Below are 20,966 nucleotides of genomic sequence, written 5' to 3'. Positions count from 1 at the left end.
AAAGAAAATGCCATTTCAAAAAAGCCGAAGAAGCGGCGTCAATACCACATAGGTTGCTGGCGACTTGACGAACTGGAAGACCAGCTATTTCTATCAGCTCAAGCCCCATCAAATTCGCGAAATAGCGAGCCTAGCGCTCCTCGAGAGGCCGCCCCTTTAGACCAGCTGGCGGGCACCATGACGACAACGTTTCCCCTACCACTCGATCATACCCTGCTCCATCTCGTCAAATACAATGTCTTCCGAGGCCTGGTCGAGAATAAAATGATACTCGATCGCCTGACGATGCAGTATCAGATCACCAACAAGATTCGAACTGGGCCATTCTCCTACTTTGCATCATTTCCCAACTCGTCGGTGATCCTACCGGTGGTCCCGAATCCCTCTGCTCGTTCCCTCACGCCGACCGCTTCACAAATGACCATGGTTCACTCATCATGGATCAACGTCCTCCCGTTCCCGGCCATGAGAGAAAACATGATCAAGTGGGAGTCAGACTTTGATCATTCCGAGTTGGTGAAAGACTTGGTCGGCAACCTAATCAACTTAAAACTGTTTCCATCAGTCCCTCCGTCGTCTTCGAGGCGGCCGGCTCATGCCGGCAGACAGATAGTCCTGCAAGAAGGAGACGACGGGGAACCCACCGCCATTACTGAGCCAGGTCTTATTCTGTGGGGAGAACCCTATCGGGCAGAGAGCTGGGAGGCAACTCCAGAGTTCCTTCAAAAATGGGCCTGGGCTGTGGCAGGGTCTCGGGAATTGATTGACTCGACCAATTACTGGAGGTCAAGGAGGGGCGAAAACCCTTTACGGTTGGTGTCTGTCGATGATGGCGCAAGTCCATGAGTGTCTCTTGCTGGGCACATGGGACTATACTTCTTGGTCCATGTTCCACCTACACCACAACAGCAGGTGCCTTCTGGGTTACGACACCGCCAATGAGGGAGTCCTTTATTCGTACTAACTGTGCATGTGGGATAGGATCTAGAAAGAAAGACCTCCAAGGTGCACCCAGACCAGCACAATGTTATTATACGTCTAAGCCCTCACCTCAGTCGTCCACTTCCCTACTCAGCATCACCGTCTCTACAGCTGGGCTGCAGGCTGTAGCCCTTTCCTCCCCGTCCTCTTGGAATATAAACATATTTAGACCCACTCCGCCATACCATATAGTTGTTACGGACTGCACCAACTGCTGACGACCTACCGAGTCGCGGCACACCAGCAGACTTGACCAAGTCCTGACGGCAGAACCCAAAGCAACCCCGCTCCTTAAGGAGATATCACCTCGCTCGACGAGAGCAGTAGAGTTGAAGGAGGCCACGGGCTTTATGTATGTATCTATATTATCACACCATCTCTCCCAACATCATCAAACACTATGGGAGTAATTTAATGAGAGTAGCCTTATGGAGACTAATTTCGGCCCAGTGTCTCGCACAGCCAGCTATACTTCCTACTGGACTTTTCCTTGTAGTCGGGAGCTGGGTCCGGTCAAGGCTGAATTGAAGCCTTGGGACGCATGATTGGCTGCACGAGCCGAGGGTAAGTATAGGGCGGCATTACCCTCGTCCTAAAGAGGGGCGAGCCGCGAGTAGTTTTTACTCACCTTGGTTGGCTGCGGAGGCGCGTCTGACCGGTGATAGACCATTACTACGATCTATTCCTGTCCTCACGCTCTCCTCTTCAGACTCGAGCGCTTGCCCACCTTGCGGCCGATTCTCCATCCTGTTCTCGAACATGCGTCATGACAGCTTCCACCTTCCTCCTTAACAGTAAGGCCATGGCTCCAACATTTGACGCCTCGACAACCTCTTATGCCAATGCCGCCGCTCTCGCGTCCTCCTCCTGTCCCTCATGCGGTTATCATCTACCTCTCCCATCAGAACATTCGAGCGAAGCTGCTGAAGCACATCGTCGCGTTCTCGATCTTGAGGCCCAAGTGAAACTACTCAATTCTAAAGCTGCCGCGGCCGTTGACAAGTTGGCCGATTATGAAGACGAGATTCGATACCTCAGAGAAGCACATGCGCGGTCTCAGCAGCAGCAGCAGCAACAACAACAACAACAACAGGCAGCTTTTACAAGTAGTCCACCACTTGAAGGGCCTGGACCGGCTGTTGCGCAGTCCAGACTAGCCAGTCTGAGTGCTCTTCTACCAGGTCGCAGAAAAGAATCCAATCCGGCAAATCCGCCATTGACACCAGCCACGACGACTTTCCCTCAAAACAACGCCGCGGACACCAACAACACACTCTCCCCTCCTAAGAACCCCTTTTTGGGCGCCAATCGCTCCGCTCCGACTCTTCAATCCGCACAGTCTGATAGCCAGCTTGTAACCATGTCATCTTTACAGAGTTCTCTAGAAGAAGAGCGCATGCTCCGAATGCGCGCCGAGTCTAACCTTACCCAGACGCAAACAGAGCTCGAAGATCTCACGGCCCAACTGTTTGGTCAGGCGAACGAGATGGTTGCGACCGAGCGTAAGGCCCGGGCCAAATTAGAGGAAAGAGTCAAGGTGCTTGAGCACAGGGATGTGGAGAAAAGGAAGAGGCTAGATCGATTGGAAAAAGCGGTCATGAGGATCGAAAGAGTTAGAGCCATGGTTGGGGATTGAAGCCACGGCCGTTGGTCCCACATAAGGTTATAAAGCCAGCCTTCCTAACATCAGACTGCGAATATGCCCTTTCGCCAGCCGGCACGAGAGATCTTGCGGAGTCCTATAAAAGGGTTCCCATCCTTCCCAAGCCAAGGGTATTCACGGGCACATTAGAGGTGCCCCGCTACCCCCCAATATTTGCGAAGTCGGTTTCAACAGGAGGCGACCGCTGACAGTCAAATGCACAAAACGCTGTGCCAGCGGCGGAAGCCTACGTCAAACTGGAGCCCGCCCTAAGAGCAACGACGCCGCCGCTTAGCATGAACTGGGCGACACTCGAGAGGCACTTCGATATCAACAACTGAGGCTTTCTCCCACACTCGGTCCTCGACTCAGTGTGTCAATCTTGTTGAACATTGATCGCAGGTGGGATGAAACTCCTGTGGTACTCGAGCTCTGCATATCAGCAACATTAGCAAATTGCCTTAGGCTTGAGTTCAACACAGGTGTCTGTTGATCGATCGCCTCGGGCGGTCGGAAGAATATAGCGTCAGATGGAACCACATCCAAACCGCGCATACAACGGTATAAGGGCAAGGAGAGAAGGGTCCTCGATTAGTTCATTTCTGGTGCCTATCACGGGTTCCTTTGGGTTTGTTAGGAGTATCTACTGTCCCGATGTACAGGGCGGCACCGAGAGGAGGTTATCTCGACAGCGAGTTCGTCCCCGAAAGAGAAAGAGTGACGCCGGCCTATACACTCGCTTCTTGTCTTGTTCAAATCTGGATGTTCAAATTCCTAGATGCAACCCTCGCATCTCTGTCCTAAGGACTTCTGCGATCCCAAGAAGTTGAAAGTGGGCTTCACAGTAGGAGTGGCCCAGGGGCTTAGAGCGGCGGTCAAAGCCTTCTACCACTCACTGCCAGGTACGTGGTATATGTACTCCGTACTTGGTACGGATATCGGTACTCAAATTAGTGGGCGCCGGGAGACCACAGAGAGACAATACTACTGTACCAGGTAGCAGCATTATTATTAGCAGTACTTGAAGTTGTAGTAATCATTTTGTACTCCAGACAGCAAAAATACAAAACATGCCAAAATGTAAAAAGAAAGGTCCTGCCCGGGATTGAACCGGGGTCACGGGAAGATTGTGATGAATCAGAATCCCGTGTGCTAACCACTACACTACAGAACCAGATCTGTGTTGATTTCCGCCAGAAAATTGCTTGTTCCACAATATATACCATGATTAGAATTAGCATCGTTTAGGCGCAAAACAGGCGGTGGAGTCAACTAGAGATGCCTGGTTACAGCTGATTTGCTCCCGGATCTTGGCACAGATTTTGTCCAGAATGAATCTTCCTTCTATTCCCGTCTATATCAGTATTTTGAGGCCATCTCCATCATCTTCGCGCCAAAGAAGTCCAAGGCTACACCGTCCATGGCGGTCGACGAGGAAAGGTCGAGGAAGAGGAGAAAGGTAGACAGCAGCACCTCTGCCCCGGCCATCTCTTTCGGGAGCGCCGACGAACTACACAGTCTCCTTCGACCCTCGCAGAGTCGCTCTCCTCAGACGGTAGCAGGTAGGTGATGCTGCAAATCTCGAGTCGAGAAAAGGAAGCTTGGGCCCGAGACTGACACTGCTAGCCATCGACCGGTTCAAGAACTTTCTGTCCACCATCTCGGAGCAGCACAATGGGCCTGCCCAGGCCGGCCAGGTGCAGATTCTGAAGGAATATTGCGACCAGCAATTCTCTGCCTCCCATGACCAGGTCGACTTCCCGGACCTGCTGTCGACATGGTCTTCTGCAAGCCAGTCTAGTGACGAAGCCATCCTGTCAGCTATTCCATCAGCCCTAGTGCAATTCTTCCAAACAATCTCTCACCGGCTGGAGTTCCGGGAGTTTGGCCTTTCCTTGTGTCACAGCTTGTTAAAACGGGACCAGCTACGCATCCTCGACAAGTCCCTTTCACTCCCTCGCTCCAAGGAGCACATTCTCATACCGTGTCTACAGCTTTTGACCGACATCATCAGCTTCGATGGGGGCGCACTTGCCAGCAATGTCTTTGGCCGGCGAGACTACCTCTACCGGCGACTCGACGGCCTCCTCACCCAGCTTCCGTCCGAAGTCTCGGAAAGATCAACTTCTACCGTACATGAAGCCGCTCTGGAGTTTCTTCTAGCCAACTTGAAGTATCTAGACTCCGCGGCAAAGACCGAGCTCATCACCCATGGAAGGACGTTATATTCTGCCGTTCGGAGCCTCCCGAGCCAGAATGCCCATCTTGTCATCGACACTCTGAACGCTCTGGAGAGATCGGTGCTGGACGACGAGGGCCTTGCGAAACAGATCAAGAGTCGCTGTTTTAATTCCGGGTTCCTGTCCGCGTTGGCTAAGCTCTACGATCATTCGGTTGAATCTTCATCTGCCGAAGACGGAGCTGGTCTCTCTACCAGTGTTCGAGATGCTTTACACCGGCTGTTGCTCCAAGTATGCACGACCACGAAGGCCGTTCTTGCCCCTCAGTCAGGTTGGTACCCTCCAGGGACCAACCCCGAAATCATCCACGTGGATGAGAACATGGTTGACTTGGGGCTCGACTCACCTTACTATTTCGACGACTTCGCAGACAAGGTGCAGGTGCCGGTGAAAAACCACGCATTGTCAATCTTCCTTCAGACACTCAAGCCCGAGGGTGACATTCTACAAGCCAACCTCATCACCTCGATCTTCGGAGCCGCTCCAGAGCTTGTGGCCGACTATTTCTCGAAAAAGCAAAAGTTCCTCGTCCCCCCTGGGGATGATCCCTTGTGGCGAGGCCAGTTTGCATTTCTCTTTTCGGTCGTTCAGCTACCTGTGCCGCCGAAATCTGGCTGGCCAGGGAGAACTCTGCTAACACCTCCGCCACTTTCGATCGTTATTGAAAGCATTCTCCCAAGACCCTTGGACCGCAGCACTTTAACCAAAAGCCTACAGACCAGGGACGATATCATCATGGTGTCGGCCGCGAGGATACTGACGGTGGCTCTTGAGAAGCTTGATTCGGTTCTGGAGGGCTTCGAGAGTGGCCCTTCCCTCACTTCGCTATGGCTTCAATCTTCCACTAGGCTGATGAACCTCTTGATTGACCGGATTCCACCCCTGCAGGACCTTATTACTGCGCTTCAAACTCTCGACAAAGACAATGAGCAAGTGCGCACGGCCATGCTCGAATGCATAGCAACCTACCACAAGGTCTTGCCTTCAACAACCGCGGCCTCAAAGTTCGACATCGGGCCAACTCTGAGCAAGGTGCTCCAGAGGCTTGAGTCCGAGAGCCTCGACCAGGAAAGTAGAAACATACTCGATGAGGAGGTGCCTCACCTAGTGCAGATTGCCGACTTGTCACTGGCCACTAAGTGGTTTCACAAGACCACTTCTAACCCGGTCTCGCTGGTTGTGCAATTGCTGAGGTACTGCGCCCAGTGGCCCGACAATGCCGTCACCAAGCAATTTCTACCTGTTGTTCGGACGATTCTGGGCGGGAGAGGGGTCCTGAATCCTAACACAGCCTCGTTCCAAGCATTGCTCCTGAGTCTCACCTCAACCAAGAAGTGGCACCCCGAGCTTGGAACGTATCAGTTCCTCGACAATTGCATCACACGTACGATGCAACGACCCGTCAAATACCTCGATCGCCTCGAGCAGATGCAAGCGCTACTGTCGGATACAAAGGACCTGAGTCTGGCTGCCTGTTGTATCGCGGAGCAGTGGTCCTTTGTGCTTCAGAAAGAGGACAAAAAGACTACCAAGAACGTTGCGGAATGGATAGGCAAGTTCTTTTCGGCCCTGGATGCCGCTGGCGAGAATTGGCGTGTCCTCAACCATCTACGAGAGGAGATGAAGAGCCAAGCCAGTGAGAACGAGAAAGCGATAGGGGCACTTGAAAAGTCTTTCGAAAAGCAACGCAAGAAGCCTATCGTGCTACCCACCCCATCGCTTTCCGATGCCTCGGAAACAACAGAGCCGTCAGAGTCCGGACCGATCAGCATCAAGACTCGCTCGGCTGATGAAGCCACAGCAACGGCAGACCGGGGAAGTCAGGGGCTGGACTTGGCCTTGGACCTGGACAAAGCCTTCGCCCCGCCACCACCGATACCGACTTCACTTCACGGCCTAGACCGCTGGGCGAGACCAGACTTTGAATCCGAGATCAAATCCAGCCGGCTGGCCAGCCTTCTACGGTGCTCGATCTCGCCGGACGTGGAAATCCGGGTGCAAGCCTTCCACACGCTCCAGACAGTGGTGCACGCGGTGGAGCAATCTACCTTCACCGAAAAGACGCAACTGTACCTCCTTCTCGGCGAGGTATGTGAGACTCTCCGCTCGCATTCGCTGCACCATTCTTCAGCCTCATCGGCCTCGGCTCCAGCTCCAGCTCCACCGTCGATGGTTGCCGAATTGGCCGTGCACATACTTCCCGTGCTCGCAGACGCGTCGTCCCCATTCTACCGCAAAACCAACCGGTTCCTGCTCCGCGCGCCCAGCTGGGCCATCTCTTCACTCCTGCCGTACTGGCTGGCGACGACGTTCCTCAGCGAGCCGGAGAGCGACGACACGGACGTCGGCGGGGTCAACGCACAGGGCCTCGAGATTGAGCGGTTCTTGGATCTGCTAGCCAACTCGCTCCGCACCGAAACCGACCTGGACCTCTTCCGGCGCGCCCACGTCTTCACCCGCTTGTTCGCCTACTTCCTAGCCCCCGTGTGTTCGAAGCCGGCGCGGAAGAAGATCTTGCGCATCGTCCACATCGCCGCCACCATCCCGGGAGGAAGTGACACGCTCATCACCCGCGCCGCCGTGCGCGACTGGCTGGCCGTTGCGCGGACCCTGCGCGACCACAGCGGCCACGGCGCAGCCACCTTCGGCCAAGTCGACCCCGAACTGCGTGCCTTGGTGGATGCAGTCGCCAGCGAGATCCGGCGGACCTGTGATGCCGACGGTATCGCCCGGTGGGAGGACCAGAGGCCGGTGTTCAAGGCCGCGCACGAACAACAACAACAACAACAACAACAACAACAACAACAACAGCCTAAGCCTCAGCCTTCCTCCAGAAGTTAGAAGTGTATCATAGCCGAGCTGCTTTCCTATCGCCCGGTCAAGTTAGCCAACATATCCAAACAACGAAGCCGCCGTCGGTCGATTGGGCAATATCATCATATTCAAATTGACCCACTGCTTGGTCGACTCTACATATGTCCGCACTCTCTCCTGGTTCCGTGCCTCGCTCCGTCCGTCCCTTCGTCTTGGTAGAAAGTAGTAGTAGTAGTAGTAGTAGTAGTAGTAGTAGTAGTAGTACTATTAGGCCGAGGCTGATTCGGATTGGACTTGGTCAAGAGCACTAAATATAGTCAGGCTGTAATATGTACTGAGTACTGACTCCGACCTGGCGGCTATGTATGTACTGTACCATAGGGGCCACCTATCTACCTGTCTGTACCTTGGGCACTGTACTCCGTATGTATTTCAATGGAATTTACAGTAACTCGCACCCACTTCTCACCTGTCCTGTCTTTACGAGACAAGACAATCCACGTGACGGCCAACAGACAAACAAACAATCATAAAAGGACCAAACATCGAGTCAGCACAGCCTTCACTGGCCTCTCTGGCTTCAGCAAGTCGAGCGAACAATAGTATTGTGTCCACCCCCCAATCCTCGAATAAAGCGACCGCCGCCGCTATGGCCATTGCTCAGTACACCATTGCCTCAACTGGGAGAAGCATCCATCATAGCCATCCTATTTGCACACCTCCATCTAGAGTCGACGCCGTCTTTCCAACTACTGCACATTCCTCCAAGTCACGCAGAGCCACGGGCTTCCTGGATATATGTCCGCAAAGCATCTCCAGCCCCAACCGCCAACAAACGTGGTGGGAGTCAAGGTGCAGCCTCGTTCTCGGGTTTGATGCCTTTCAAAGCCCGAGGGTTGTATAATACAGCGTCTCCCCTGACCACTCATGGAACTTGTGCGCGAGGTGAGAAGTGGCTAGAAGCTCATCAAGTCTGTCACGACGTTAGTTGGGGAAGCCATATCAGAGACGTACTGCAAGCAACACAACAAAGGAGGGGAAAAGTGTGCCTCACCTCTTCCAAACAAAGCCCTCTTGCTCCAATCCATGGCCAAAAGCAACCTCGTCCTGAAACTCACGCTCTCGGCAAAATAGATGCTTCGCCACAAATACACAGCCAACAAGCCGCCGCTGAAGTTCATGCCGTTGAAGTCGAAAATGGCCGCGTTGCCGATGTATGCCAGACTTCCCATATGGTGGTAATCGAAGGCCTTGTAGACGGCTTCGTCCAGATCGCCAAAGTCGACTTCATTGGCCTGAAACCCAGGGATGGCCGCGGCAATCTTGTTGAATTTGCGGCCGAGGTACTGTCCCTGCTGGTTAGCCCGTTGCGCCGTCGCGGGTAGAGAGGTGAGTTTGCTGTCTATCTGGACGAGTAGCTCATGGAGCTCGCCAAAGTCCAGGGTTCCCGATTTGTCCTTGTCGTATTCTTCGAAAAGCCGATCGAGACGTTTCAGATGGCCCGAGGCCTGAGGAAAACGCTTGCGGACTTTCTGGGCAAGATCTCGCCACTCTTGGAAGGTGATCTGGATTTTGTCCGGGTCTTTGCCTCTCTCGAACGCGAGGCCGCGTAAGAAGGTGGTCAGGTGCTCGGCGATGTTGTTTTGCACGGTAGAGCAATCTCCAATGGCGTACACATCGCCAAGAGGGGCTCCAATCAGCCTCAGATGAGTGTCGGTTTCTAGAGCATGCCGATTGTTTTGGAAATCTCCCAGTTTATCGGCAATCTTTCGGCTTAATTCTGTCTGTGCAACTCCGGTGGACCAGAGGCAGAACCCCATGGGAAGCTCCTTGGTCACAGGCTTTCCATCTTCCATTTGTGTGAATACGATTTTGTCCGGCGTGACCTCTTTGACTCGAGAATTTGTTAAGACTCCTACGTGATCTCGCTCGAACCGTTTCTCGGCGTAGACGGAAAGAGCCTCGTCGTAGGTGTTGAGGATATGCCCCCGGCTCTGGATCACATGGACAGAGATCTCGTTCCGCAGTATTTTGGGGAACGATTTGAGAAGATCTTCATTCAGCATATCATAGAGCTCGGCAGCAAACTCGACACCCGTTGGGCCCCCGCCGCTGATAACGAAGGAGAGCAGTCTCCGTCTTTCATCGTCGGAAGTCGTAGGGAGACAAGCCAGCTCCAAGTTACCAAGGATCTTGTTCTTGATCAAACGAGCATCTTCGATGGTCTTGAGAAAGTGGCAATTCTCTAAGCCTTTGACGCCGTGAGGATTCGTGGTGGATCCGACCCCAATCACCAGTTTGTCGTAGGGCAGGTAGAAGTGTTGTTCCACGCCGTTCGCATCGGTTTGAGCCACTTCGACCAGCTTGTGAGAAAACTCGATGTCGACGGCTCTGGCCTTGAGGAAGTGGCCCCGCAACCGATTCACTATCCTGCGGACGGGCTCGACGAGAGAGCGCAATTCCAAAGTGCCCACCGTGGCAGATGGTAGCATGGGGGTGAACAGAAAGTAGTTGTCCGGAGAGACCAGGGTGACGTGGAAATCGCCAGGATTGAGCTCTTTGAGCATCGCAACACTACCCCAGCCTGACCCTAGGATCACCAACTTAGGCTTGTGCTTTTGCGCCCGCATACTCTCACAGTCCTCATCGTCGACCAGGATCTCGGCTATGGGGAGATTCTTGGGGCCTCCTCTTCTCGGGGACAAGGCCGCCTCCGACACGGGGACATCGCCTACTGAATCCGGTGTTTCCTTGTACGTCGAGGCATCGTAGACGAAGAAGGCAATGACCAGGGTTCCGCAGGAGACGATGAATATACCGGTCCAAGCGAAGAGGCGGTAGAAGAAGCGTGCGACCGGACCACGGTGGTTGGGCAGTTCTTTCGTAGAGATGAATCGTAGGCTACCCGGGGGGGTTCGGCAAACCAGGTGCGAGGAGAGCTGAGAAGTCACATAACGAGGAGCTCTAAAGGCAAGCTGCGGATGGCGTGTCCGAGTCAGAGTTGACAAAGGCTTCGCAGACCAGAAAGAGGCTCGAAAGGAGGAGGGCGAGGGTCGGCATTGAGAGAGCTGGAAGGCTCGGATAGGGTGCCGGACGTGGCGGGAGATTCGAGGGAAAGCCTCCATGGTTCGGAGAAAGAGAAACCCGAAGGTCTACCGCATGCTGGATCCTGGGATGACACCAAATTGGCAGCTCGAGGAGGAGAGGAAGAGGACGAGAGGAAGAGTAGCGAAAGGAGGTGAACGAAAAGATAAACGAGTAAAAAACCTCAGTGAAGAGAAGAGAGCAGTGTGTACGGATACAGTGCTCCGGCCAGCTTGTTGGTGGATGGAGGCACCAGAGGCGACCTGTGCATGAACGCATCGGTTACGCCGTGCAACGTCATCGGAGACCTGCGGCTTTTGTATGTAATAATGGACCTAATTACCCACCTACACCCACCACTCCCACCACTCCCTAACTTACTGAGATGCCGCCCTGCTTCCCCCTCCGACTACCGGCTGCAAACACGCAAACACGACTAGCCTTGGGCCCTTCACTCCTCTCGCTTCTTGTTGCAGCCATCCAAGACTGATATCAAACGGAGAGAACGCTTAGCCTAAGAGCCTAAGCCTCCCAAGTCCTCTCTCTCCCTACCTAGCGCTCGAAGCTGAAGTGGGCGACCCTCCCAGTAAATGCTGCCACCCTGCCACCCTGCCCCTGCGTCGCCCTCGGATTCGCCTTCGCCTTCAATCCAGCAAAAGCAAGTTGAACAAGCAGAAGAGAAGAGCTGCCCCTCCGACCCCAGGTCCACCGGCTACTCTGCACTGCAGACTGCGAACGCAAACACAAGCCCTGCGTTTTCCAGCCAGAAGCAGTATGGCATGTCATATTCATTGCATATCTTGCTCGGTCTCTCGACTGGTTATGTTTGAGGAAGCCATCATGGCAGCAACGCCTGATAGTCAACTATATGGGGTATCATAATTCATGTCGACGGCAGCCCATGGCCCGCCTGATCACCCACTGCCTCCAAAACGTCTCTTAAACCCATCACTTTTGTTTCCCATCTCATGTTCGTCAGATGCGTGAGCATGCTTCACGCTTGCGACCCCAGAGATCCCATTGAACATCATCAGCTGGCCTTTCTTCAGCCTGCAAAGGTCCCGTCCGGGTCGTCCAGAGACGATGTGCTTGACGACCGTCTTGCAACATTATTCTTCGGACGGCCACGAGGTTTCTTGGGGGTGCCTCCAATCGATCCACTGATACTCTTTCGTTTTCTCCCTCGCACTCCATTCGTGGTCGCTTCGGCGGCCATGCTGTTGACCGGGAGCATCTCTGCTTCCTCCTCGGCAATCTTCACCTCGTCATCCACAGCCACGAGGGTGACAAAGTCTCGGCAGCGTGCCATCATCGCTTCTGTGCTCGTGAGAGAGTCCAGGACCGAATTTGTAACGCTCCAGAACTTGTCCCCAGTAATTCCATGCACCTTCACCGGTTCTTTGGCCAACTCTTTAGTTTGTTTGCTTTGTTGCATGGCCATTTTGACATCTCGGGATAGTCCATATTGTCGCTTCAAGTAGTTTCTTGCCTCCGAAACCAGTGTGATGGCACACGCAGCCGCCGTCAGCCTTCTCAAGTCCTCTGGATGAATCGGTGGTTCTGCGCTTGCATGCCCATCTTCGACTGTTCCAGGGGCATCGTCGGCATTGGTCGAGCGTGGGACGACTGGGGGAAGGCGAGTCTCGATGGCCTGCGCTGTTTCCGCGCCATTCTTCCCAAACGCCAGTTCTAACTGCAACACAGTATGGAGCAATTCATCCATCTTCTTATACTCAAACAATGCGAGGTTCTGCGTCACGAACAGCACGAAAAGAACGTGTTCGGGGATCTCCCCCTCGCCCATGTTCAACTTTGAGAATTCCGTGTTGAGCTTCGAAATGAGGTTGCTGAGGAACTTCTTCACATACTTAGACCCACTGGTGCTGATGATGGTGAATGCAGGTGACAGCTTGGCCTTGAGGCCGGGCACCGTGGCTCCTTGAGGATCGTTGAAAACCTCATTTTGGTACCGGAAGGCCTCAAACACTGCGTGGATATATTCTCGTTCGCATACTGATTCGTGCTGCTGATGAAGGTGCTCGTGCGCACCTCTGGCAACATTGGAGATCCGCGGATCTGAGTTGGTTTCCAAGGCCACAAATGCTGCTGTACTCTGCTTCGGATGGGTCATTCCCTGACGGTCGATACTGGCAAGCGTCTGGGCAGCGAGCAATGTTTTTTCGCCCGTTTCCGACAGTGCGATTCGGAGTAAGCGGTCCACCAGAGGGTTGGTGATGGTCGAGATTGCACTGTCGTCCTCTCGTGCCTTGCTGTCTCCGCCGATGTTCTTCAGTTCTTGGACCTCCACCGGCCCCTCGGTCTGATTTGTCTCATTTCTCGTACTGGTGCGCGTTGCATACAGCTCCTCGAATATCCCAAGCACTATGAGCTGCATCCTCAAGATATCGTTCTCTTGAAGCGTGATGGAGGAATCCCCATCCAGGACTTGGAAAAACGTCTCACGAACATGCTTTTTGTTGAATTGCCCTGGCCATGCCTGACAGATCAACCCCAGACTTTCCAGGGCTTTCAAGCGTAATTCGACGTTGAACCCTTTAAAGGTGAAAGGCACGATGCTGTCCGCAATGAACCCTGCAACTGACCCGGTTTTGAAGGTAGGAAAGTCGGCTTGGAAGCTGTTTCGATAGTTTTCCAGGTCGAGGTGCTTTCCCACAGTTCCGGCGAGCCGGAGAGATTGCTCCCTCACTTTGTTTTCTCGGGCCTGAATCTCCCTCATTCGGTTCTCACCCATGAGCTTCTCCTTGAGCTGGGGTGATATCTTGGGCTGTATCACATTCTGTATGATCGACTTTGCGAAAGCCACAACTCGGCTAGTGTTGTGCAGGACGCCGTCAATGCTCCTTAGACAAGCCATCACTTCTTCCAACTCCTGCCGACGAGCAAGATTTTTGGCAGCTTTCATCAGGTCCAGCTGGACTTCTTGCAGAATTGGCTCTTGAGTTTTCGACAAGTGTGGAAGTACAAAGCGGAATATTGCCACAACCGACTTGAACTTCAAAATGTTGTCGGACTTCGACAAATCCTTCAGATAGCTTTTCAAGCTTGTCAGATCCGCTGGTACGACTGTCTGTGGCCGAGCTTCAACGAACGCCACTAGTGTTGTCAAATCTGCTGGGCCTGCTTCAGAGCCATTGGCAGTATCCAAAAGCTTCTTGACGATTCGTGCGTAGAGATCTTGGACTTGGTCGGCCTCTTTTGAAACTTTGAGCTTCCAAATCAAAAAATCTTTCAGGAGAGGGGCTAAAGCAGCGGTGTCGCTGTTGACGCAGGCGACAATATGGACTTTGAAATCTTCGACTGCAACGTCGGCGTATGCCGACCCATTTGCGTTGATCAACAACGCCAAATTGGGGGCAATCCAGATGTCGGCCAGGGTTTTCCTCGCCAGTTCCGCCACAGTCTCCTCCTGGTCTGCCGTCCTCCGGAGAAACTCGATCGCAATGGTGGCTTTCATGTTTTGTCTCGCCTCTTTCAGATAGATGTCTTTCAAATGGCCCATGGCTCGCTTTTGCACCCCTACATTCGCATCCCCTGCACATTTCAATACTAGTTTGAATGCCTTTTCTTCGAGGGCCGGTCTGGGCATGATAAATTTGGCGATCAGAGAAAGCGCCGAATCCCGAACCAACGACGAATCATCCGAAGCACACCTGAAAACGTCGTCCGCCATTGTGAAATCCCAGTCGAGAAGACTCGAGTCTATCTCCAAGATTGAAACCACGCTCTTCAAGCTGCGACTCCTTACCTGCGCCTGGTCGCTAGAAAGGGATGATGCCAGTGTTTTGGTAATATCTTGGAATCGTCGGCAGAATCGCATGTTCAGGACACTCAGTAAATAGGCCAATTGCGCTTCTTGATTCGTGACGGCCACGTCCTGATCCACTACTTGCTGTGATTCATCTGGCTCGGCCAGCTGATGAAGTATGGTTGAGATAGTTGTGGTCAGGAGTCTTTCCAGTCCAGCTTCTTGATCCCCAGTCTGCGGCCCACGCAATGTTCGGACAATCAAAGTAGCGTACTGGACGAGGAAATACGCCTTTGCAGATTTCGTCCTGAGACTCTGCTCATCCTTAGTCATCATATGCGTGTGAACCACACAGAAAGGGCCTCCGGGCGCAATAAGCTCTTCATTCTGGAGGAAAAAATGGGCCCGATCTTTGACGAGGTTTGAGAGATCTTGTCCAATTTTGGAAGAATTGGATTCCCCATCCCGTAGGATGGAGGAGAGGAGATTCCTGGCCGTGACCCTAATCTCAGAAATTGCAGAGCCCATAACTCCCAATGATTCTAGTGCCATGTTCTTGGTAGAAGCGCCTTTGTCGCCTTTGGCGAGTGCAATCATCCGCAGAGCCAGGACTGTGAGGAGCAATTCTGAAGCCGGCCAGTCTGTTGATGGCAGTACCACTGTCAAATCTTGGACAAACAGATCGAGAATATTGCGGTAGGGGGAGTCGCCGGTTTTGGTCACTTTTGAGGCTTTGTCGACCATCCAGCCTACGATTTGTTGAGCACTTCTGAAAGCGTCGTCAAACAAGCCGTCCGCCGTGTTCGCTAACTTGGATAGAGGATCATGCTCATTTTGATCTGGCACGGTGCTGGAGTCCTCTTCCTGATCACTTGCCAAGTCTTCATCATTCGAGCTTTCGAGTTCCTTTGACTGGGTCCGGTGTCGGTGTCGGTGTCTCCTCTTCCGGCCTCTATCCTTGCAAGTTTGCATGGCTGGGGTCTGCACCAGCTGCATGAAGAGAGCAGAAACAAGTTGAATGCTCTTACCGTTCCCCAGCTTGTATTGTCTCGCACTTCGACTATTAGAGGGCAACTTGTCCAGCGACGTCAAAACTTCATCCAGAATTGCTGTTCTCTCACCAGGAAATGCGGCGTACAATTTTGCGAGCGCCCCCATGGCCTGCTTGCGCATCCGCTCATAGGTTTGAGAGCCTAATACCGATGTTTTGTCGGCGTGGGCATTCTGCACAAAAATGAGTTTCGACGCAAGAAATTCTGTCGAATTAACAGTGGAGCCAGCTCCTTTGACCTGAACACAGACTGTCGCAACAAGATCCAGCAACTTCCGACCGACATCAAGAAGCCTCTTCAGAGCATCACTATGTGTCACTGCCACCTCAAACAATCTGCTCTGTGGTCCATCTGGTCTAGCTTCGATGACAGGTATGAGACAGTTTTCAAAGATATTGACCAGAACGTTCGGCAACCATTGAAGCGCCTCCAGATTAGAGAGATCGGCATTTGGCGAAGCGCCGAGAACAGTATAGATCAAGGTACATGCTGCGGCGGCCCCGCTTTCTCCTTTGTGAAGCTTGACTAACCAAGTGGCAATGTCTCCAGCAGATGTATCGGACGGGACTCTCATGTTCACCATTTGCGCCGCTTCGATAGCAGGCTCACAAAGTCGCTGCAGCCGTTGGATATATTCGGTTGGGGTGTCCGCTAGGCGTCTGGAAGCCAATAACTGGCTCAATATGCCTTGTAATATCTCTTGAACATGTATACTGAGACGTTGCTCAGCTTCATCTTCGTCGTTCGGCACATCGAAAATGGTGTTCACACCAGCAGACGAGGCTGAGGTGCCCGAATTCAGCCGATCTTGAGCATCGAAGATTTCAACCAGCTGATTTTCAAGCTTTGTCAAAAGTCGGTCATCTTTCTCTCTTTTCGAAGCGACGGCCAAAGCAGGCTGGTTATTGACTTCGGATTCACCCACTTTGCGCCTCTTGGGTGAGTCAGGTATGGCGACGTACTCTTGCCTCCGGAATGACGAAGGAGGTGGGGGGGTTTCCACCATTACACCGGGTTTCACTGTTTTGGGTAGGGCCTTTTTCGGAGTTGCTTTCTTAGAGGCTGATTGACTAGAAGCTGAGGTAGGGTAAATGTAGTCGATTGCGGCCACCTTCAGAACCATTTCTTGTATTGAATTCAGGTTCGACTTGGCGGGAGTGTCATTTTGAACAGGAGAGCGTTTGAACTTTCTGTGACTTGTCAGAGCCTGACATTGCCCAAATTCGAAATTGGAGGATACATTTCTGGGAGACGGCGATGATCCAACAATCCTTCAAGGCGCTCTCTTGTTTGCCGAGTATGATATTCACTGCGGTACGCAGCCTGGCGCTCAGCCGGCGTAGTAATGCGTACATGGTTTGAGGGGGCTACTTGCGGGATGGCAATACAATCTGATGGCTTCTTTAGAAAGATTTCCATGAACAAGTGACCTGACGTACCATGCGAGGGGAGTACCGTCATAGTGAACGGACTGAACTGTAGGGCCTCATCTACAGACAGTTGCTTTCGGCTGGAGCCATCTCGAGGCTGTCGTGGGATGACAACCTCAAGCTGTGGAGTCATGGCCATTTGCGCAAAAATCAGTATGCCCGCATTCAGCGTTCAGCCGTAGGGTAGGTAGTTATGGACGCCCCTCTCAGAACGTGGGATGCGCCAGAGATGGACAGCAGGCTCCTAGCACTCGAAGCTGCGGCCACATATTTGCCGGGTGGCTTAACGGCTGTGGTTGAGAAGACGAAAGGCATCAGGCTGGGCTGCGGTCCAATATATTGGAAGATGCGATCGATGGAGGCGCTCGATTGCGGGATGGATTTGACGCTAAGCCTTTTGTGGCCCTTTAATGTCAGGAACCCTTCATTCACGGGTTCCTACCAAAATTTTCTACAGATTATCATTCTCTCCGACATCATAACCTACAACGCTGCGATGGTCGCCATAGGCAGCCTTTTGTTCTGCGATGCCTGCGGCTCGCTTCTCCCTCGCATAGTCCCGGGACAGAACAAAGATGACCTGGTCAAATGCGAAGATTGCTTCCAACACACGAAGGACACCTCCTCCAAAGTGATAACGTCCCACTCCAAGCCCAGTGCCTTTCCTTCGGCCTTGCGATCGAAACACTCTGAGGTGCAGAGCATCAACGCAGAGGATCTGCAAGTGGAGGCCGTCATTGCACGGGATTGTCCAAACTGTCACCGTTCGGAAATGTTCTATCATACGAAGCAATTGCGTAGTGCCGATGAAGGTACCACCGTGTTTTATCGATGCGAATGCGGCTTTAAGGATGTTCAGAACAACTAAGCTTAATCATGTGGGGTTGAGCACGCTTGAACGCCTTTCAATACAAATTCTTTACGAGATTTTCCCGCTATGCGACAACCGTGGCGGGAACGGTGGCATATTCCATATCGCCATTCTTTTCATACTCTGCCATATCGAGGGCAACAATCACACTGTCCCGGACAACTTGCTCGGGATCATCGAGGAATTGTTTGAGCATGTCCTCCACACCTGGTTCTTCTCCAAGGCTTCCCAGTGCCTCTGCAGCCTCATGACGAACCATACTTTCCTCCCGACGGTTTTCCAGGACGGAGAGCAAGGCTGGTATTGAAGCCGGGTGTGATAGCTGGCCGAAAACGAAGGCTACTTCGTGTCGGAAAAGCGCCGATGGATCAGCAAACCCAGAAGCAAGAGCATGAACTGCCGCTTCTGCCGTTGCAAGGTCGGGAGGAGAGGCAAGGTCTCGAAGAGCGAACATGGCTCTGTAGCGTTGGAACAGCGGTAGCGAGGTGTCGAGGAGAGCTTTTTGTAGGTTCGGTATAGAGGGAGTGTCTGAGGCTAGGGGCATTGGAGGAGCTGGATCGATAGAAGCAAAGTCACTGGGCTTCAAAGTCTCAGTATTCCTGTTTTCCGAGTGTGCCCACTGGATGCGATCGACGGCGATGTCGCATGTCTCCCTCACGACAACAGGCTCTTGTTCATCGTCTTTCATTTTCTTCAGAATGCCCAAACTCCCTAAATCGCCTAGTGCGCCAAGTGCTTCCGCTGCCTCATGCCTGCACATTGCATCCTCTGACTTGTCCTCGAGAACTGCTCTTAAGAAAGGCACTGCCACCAGATTCTTGGTTTGCCCCAAACAGTAAGCGAGTTCATGTTTGAGCAGAGCAGAGGGAGAGGTAAAGGCTGCTGCTATTGCCTCTATCGCTGCAGTCGCTTGAGGCCCTGGGGACTGAGAAGCGACATGTTTAAGGGAAAAGAGGGCTCGAAATCGACGTGCAAGAGGGACAGATTCGGAGGTCAGATCATTCTGCAAAACCGCGACTGTAGGATCGGGATTTGAGAGCCTCGATTCGGTGGCCGTAGGGTCGATACCGGGCATGTTGAGCAGCGCGAAGTCGTGGCAGAGAATGAGTTGAAGACGAATAGAGTGCGGATAGAATTTGTGGAATTCCAGACTGCAAGGCGCTTTTTTGCCGATCCCCAAATTTTCTCGCGGGGTACTTTTCAGTGAGGCCTTAGGCCCTCAGGCTGCAGCAATAAGGCTGTGATCTGTCAAAGTAGCGCCGATGTTAGTCGACTGACAGGATACCACCGGCGACGGACCCCGCTAAGCTTACCTCTCATCCTTCTTCCATCTTCTTCAGATTCCATCACTGTATCCTTGGGTACAGAGTCCTCGCACTGCGCCACTTTTTCTTCCTGAAACCATCCTTCAACTTTCCCATTACAAGCCACGCATTAACCCTATTGACACCTTCCTGCTATCATGGGATCCGTAGTCATTCCTCACCTTGTCACCGGCTGGCACGTCGATCAAGCAATCCTCTCGGAAGATGAACGGCTCGTTGTCATTCGTTTTGGCCGCGACTGGGATCCCGACTGCATGCGCATGGATGAAGTCCTCTACAAGATAGCCGATCGAGTCAAGAATTTTGCCGTCATCTATGTTTGCGACCTCGACCAGGTCCCCGATTTTAAACAAATGTACGAGCTCTACGACCCTGTCACCCTGATGTTCTTTTTCCGCAACAAGCACATGATGTGTGACTTCGGTACCGGTAACAACAACAAATTGAATTGGGTTTTGGAGGACAAACAAGAGTTGATTGATATCATTGAAACAATCTACAAGGGGGCGAAAAAAGGCAGGGGCTTGGTGGTGTCGCCGAAAGACTACTCAACACGATACCGGTATTGAACACGACCCCTGTGGCGATTGGCGAGAAATCCCTCCAGAAGTAATGCTACATCCAGCGCCGATACCTGGACACGCAAGGCTAGGATGTTATTCGGCGGCCCAGCTCAGTCTTGTGCAATGCAGCTCCGCAACTCTGACTGTTGTCGTCTAATTTCGATGGCTGGATGGACTTGGGCGTTAGGCAAGGAGCCTGGAAATGCTTGGTTGGTCTCTTGACTGTTAGCATTCAATAATACTTTGCTGACACGTTGAAAGACAAGCATGCATCCTCTCAAGACCTTGACTCGAGGTTTGTCTCTTTCTTTTCCGCCGGTCCGGGTCCGTTGTTCCCTCACCTTATTTCAAGAAATCGTGTGCTATTCTCTATGTCGAGATGACAACCACACTTAAGATATTCTGAAAGAGCCGCCTCGCTTGACAAGATGCGCAAGAAACAACGGTGCGGGAGACTGGATATTTTGTCGCTGCAAAGCTACCACACTGATGTTTCCCGGGCGGAGCATTGGCATGAATCTCTACGGCTCAAAGATCATTCGTCTCTTTGGTCATATCCGCCCGGCTATATATTCAACGACGTCGCTCGACCAATACTCCCTAATGAGGAGTCGCTGCACAATGAATATGATCATGTTTCCTACCTATAATTTTGCCAGTGCGGTCGACATCACAACTCACGTGACCAGCCTTTTGTAAATGCCAGACACCCACCAGGCTTCAACGCACTGGTCGGAGGTATCCTGAGGTTCAGTTGGCGGATAAATCATACCTATAGGTACCTACCTTAGATTACTAGCAGTGGTAACAGTGGATTCTAGGCGCTCGTCGCCGTCCATTTGGCGGGTCGGCGGCCTCTCAGGTGCCCGAAGCGAGACCCCCAAAGGCTCAGGAGGCTCCTGAGGCTTAGGTCTCCTGAGTCCCTTAGCACCCATTTAGCCGCTCTGTCCTAACCGACAGCCGCTTGCCAGTCACCTACAGTGGATGACCGGCTGAGGCCACCTTGACCGCTTCTTCCCCGTTTCCTCCACGGGTTCATGCATGCAACGCCAGGACAAACCACCTTTCTCCACGCCACCATGCTTTGAAGCTCGAGCCGACACGCTTTGCGCAAAAAGGAATACCCAACATGGTTGCGCAGTTGTATCTCTGTTCGCGGTGCACCTTGCTTGGGACGACTACTAGGATCGCTATCTCT

The 20,966-nt window shown here is 52.7% G+C and overlaps 8 protein-coding genes across 8 annotated transcripts; 5 read left to right on the top strand and 3 right to left on the bottom strand.

Moving 5' to 3' along the window:
* Positions 1–177: 177 nt before the first annotated feature.
* On the top strand, positions 178–846 carry A1O3_05098 (uncharacterized protein; the record flags this gene model as incomplete). The annotated part of the gene is made up of 1 exon (XM_007735225.1): positions 178–846. The coding sequence occupies one exon, from the start codon at positions 178–180 to the stop codon at positions 844–846; it is 669 nt and encodes a 222-aa protein (XP_007733415.1).
* Positions 847–1,783: 937 nt separating this feature from the next.
* On the top strand, positions 1,784–2,617 carry A1O3_05097 (uncharacterized protein; the record flags this gene model as incomplete). Its single annotated transcript, XM_007735224.1, has 1 exon — positions 1,784–2,617. The coding sequence occupies one exon, from the start codon at positions 1,784–1,786 to the stop codon at positions 2,615–2,617; it is 834 nt and encodes a 277-aa protein (XP_007733414.1).
* A 1,426-nt stretch (positions 2,618–4,043) lies between these two features.
* A1O3_05095 (uncharacterized protein) lies at positions 4,044–7,704 on the top strand (the record flags this gene model as incomplete). The annotated part of the gene is made up of 2 exons (XM_007735223.1): positions 4,044–4,185; positions 4,250–7,704. 2 exons carry the CDS (start codon positions 4,044–4,046, stop codon positions 7,702–7,704), a joined length of 3,597 nt encoding a protein of 1,198 aa, XP_007733413.1.
* A 929-nt stretch (positions 7,705–8,633) lies between these two features.
* On the bottom strand, positions 8,634–10,802 carry A1O3_05094 (NADH dehydrogenase; the record flags this gene model as incomplete). Its single annotated transcript, XM_007735222.1, has 1 exon — positions 8,634–10,802. One exon carries the CDS (start codon positions 10,800–10,802, stop codon positions 8,634–8,636), a length of 2,169 nt encoding a protein of 722 aa, XP_007733412.1.
* Positions 10,803–11,806: 1,004 nt separating this feature from the next.
* On the bottom strand, positions 11,807–16,702 carry A1O3_05093 (uncharacterized protein; the record flags this gene model as incomplete). The annotated part of the gene is made up of 1 exon (XM_007735221.1): positions 11,807–16,702. The coding sequence occupies one exon, from the start codon at positions 16,700–16,702 to the stop codon at positions 11,807–11,809; it is 4,896 nt and encodes a 1,631-aa protein (XP_007733411.1).
* Positions 16,703–17,505: 803 nt separating this feature from the next.
* A1O3_05092 (DNA-directed RNA polymerase I subunit RPA12) lies at positions 17,506–17,877 on the top strand (the record flags this gene model as incomplete). The annotated part of the gene is made up of 1 exon (XM_007735220.1): positions 17,506–17,877. The coding sequence occupies one exon, from the start codon at positions 17,506–17,508 to the stop codon at positions 17,875–17,877; it is 372 nt and encodes a 123-aa protein (XP_007733410.1).
* A 67-nt stretch (positions 17,878–17,944) lies between these two features.
* Positions 17,945–18,955, bottom strand: A1O3_05091 (deoxyhypusine monooxygenase; the record flags this gene model as incomplete). The annotated part of the gene is made up of 1 exon (XM_007735219.1): positions 17,945–18,955. The coding sequence occupies one exon, from the start codon at positions 18,953–18,955 to the stop codon at positions 17,945–17,947; it is 1,011 nt and encodes a 336-aa protein (XP_007733409.1).
* Positions 18,956–19,342: 387 nt separating this feature from the next.
* A1O3_05090 (thioredoxin-like protein 4A) lies at positions 19,343–19,774 on the top strand (the record flags this gene model as incomplete). Its single annotated transcript, XM_007735218.1, has 1 exon — positions 19,343–19,774. The coding sequence occupies one exon, from the start codon at positions 19,343–19,345 to the stop codon at positions 19,772–19,774; it is 432 nt and encodes a 143-aa protein (XP_007733408.1).
* Positions 19,775–20,966: the final 1,192 nt, after the last annotated feature.

This window comes from Capronia epimyces (genome assembly GCF_000585565.1).
Source record: "Capronia epimyces CBS 606.96 chromosome Unknown aczIQ-supercont1.4, whole genome shotgun sequence".
In the NCBI taxonomy this organism is placed as follows: Eukaryota; Fungi; Ascomycota; class Eurotiomycetes; order Chaetothyriales; family Herpotrichiellaceae; genus Capronia; species Capronia epimyces.
Note: the sequence above shows the minus strand (reverse complement) of the source record. Positions and strands in the feature narration are given on the sequence as shown.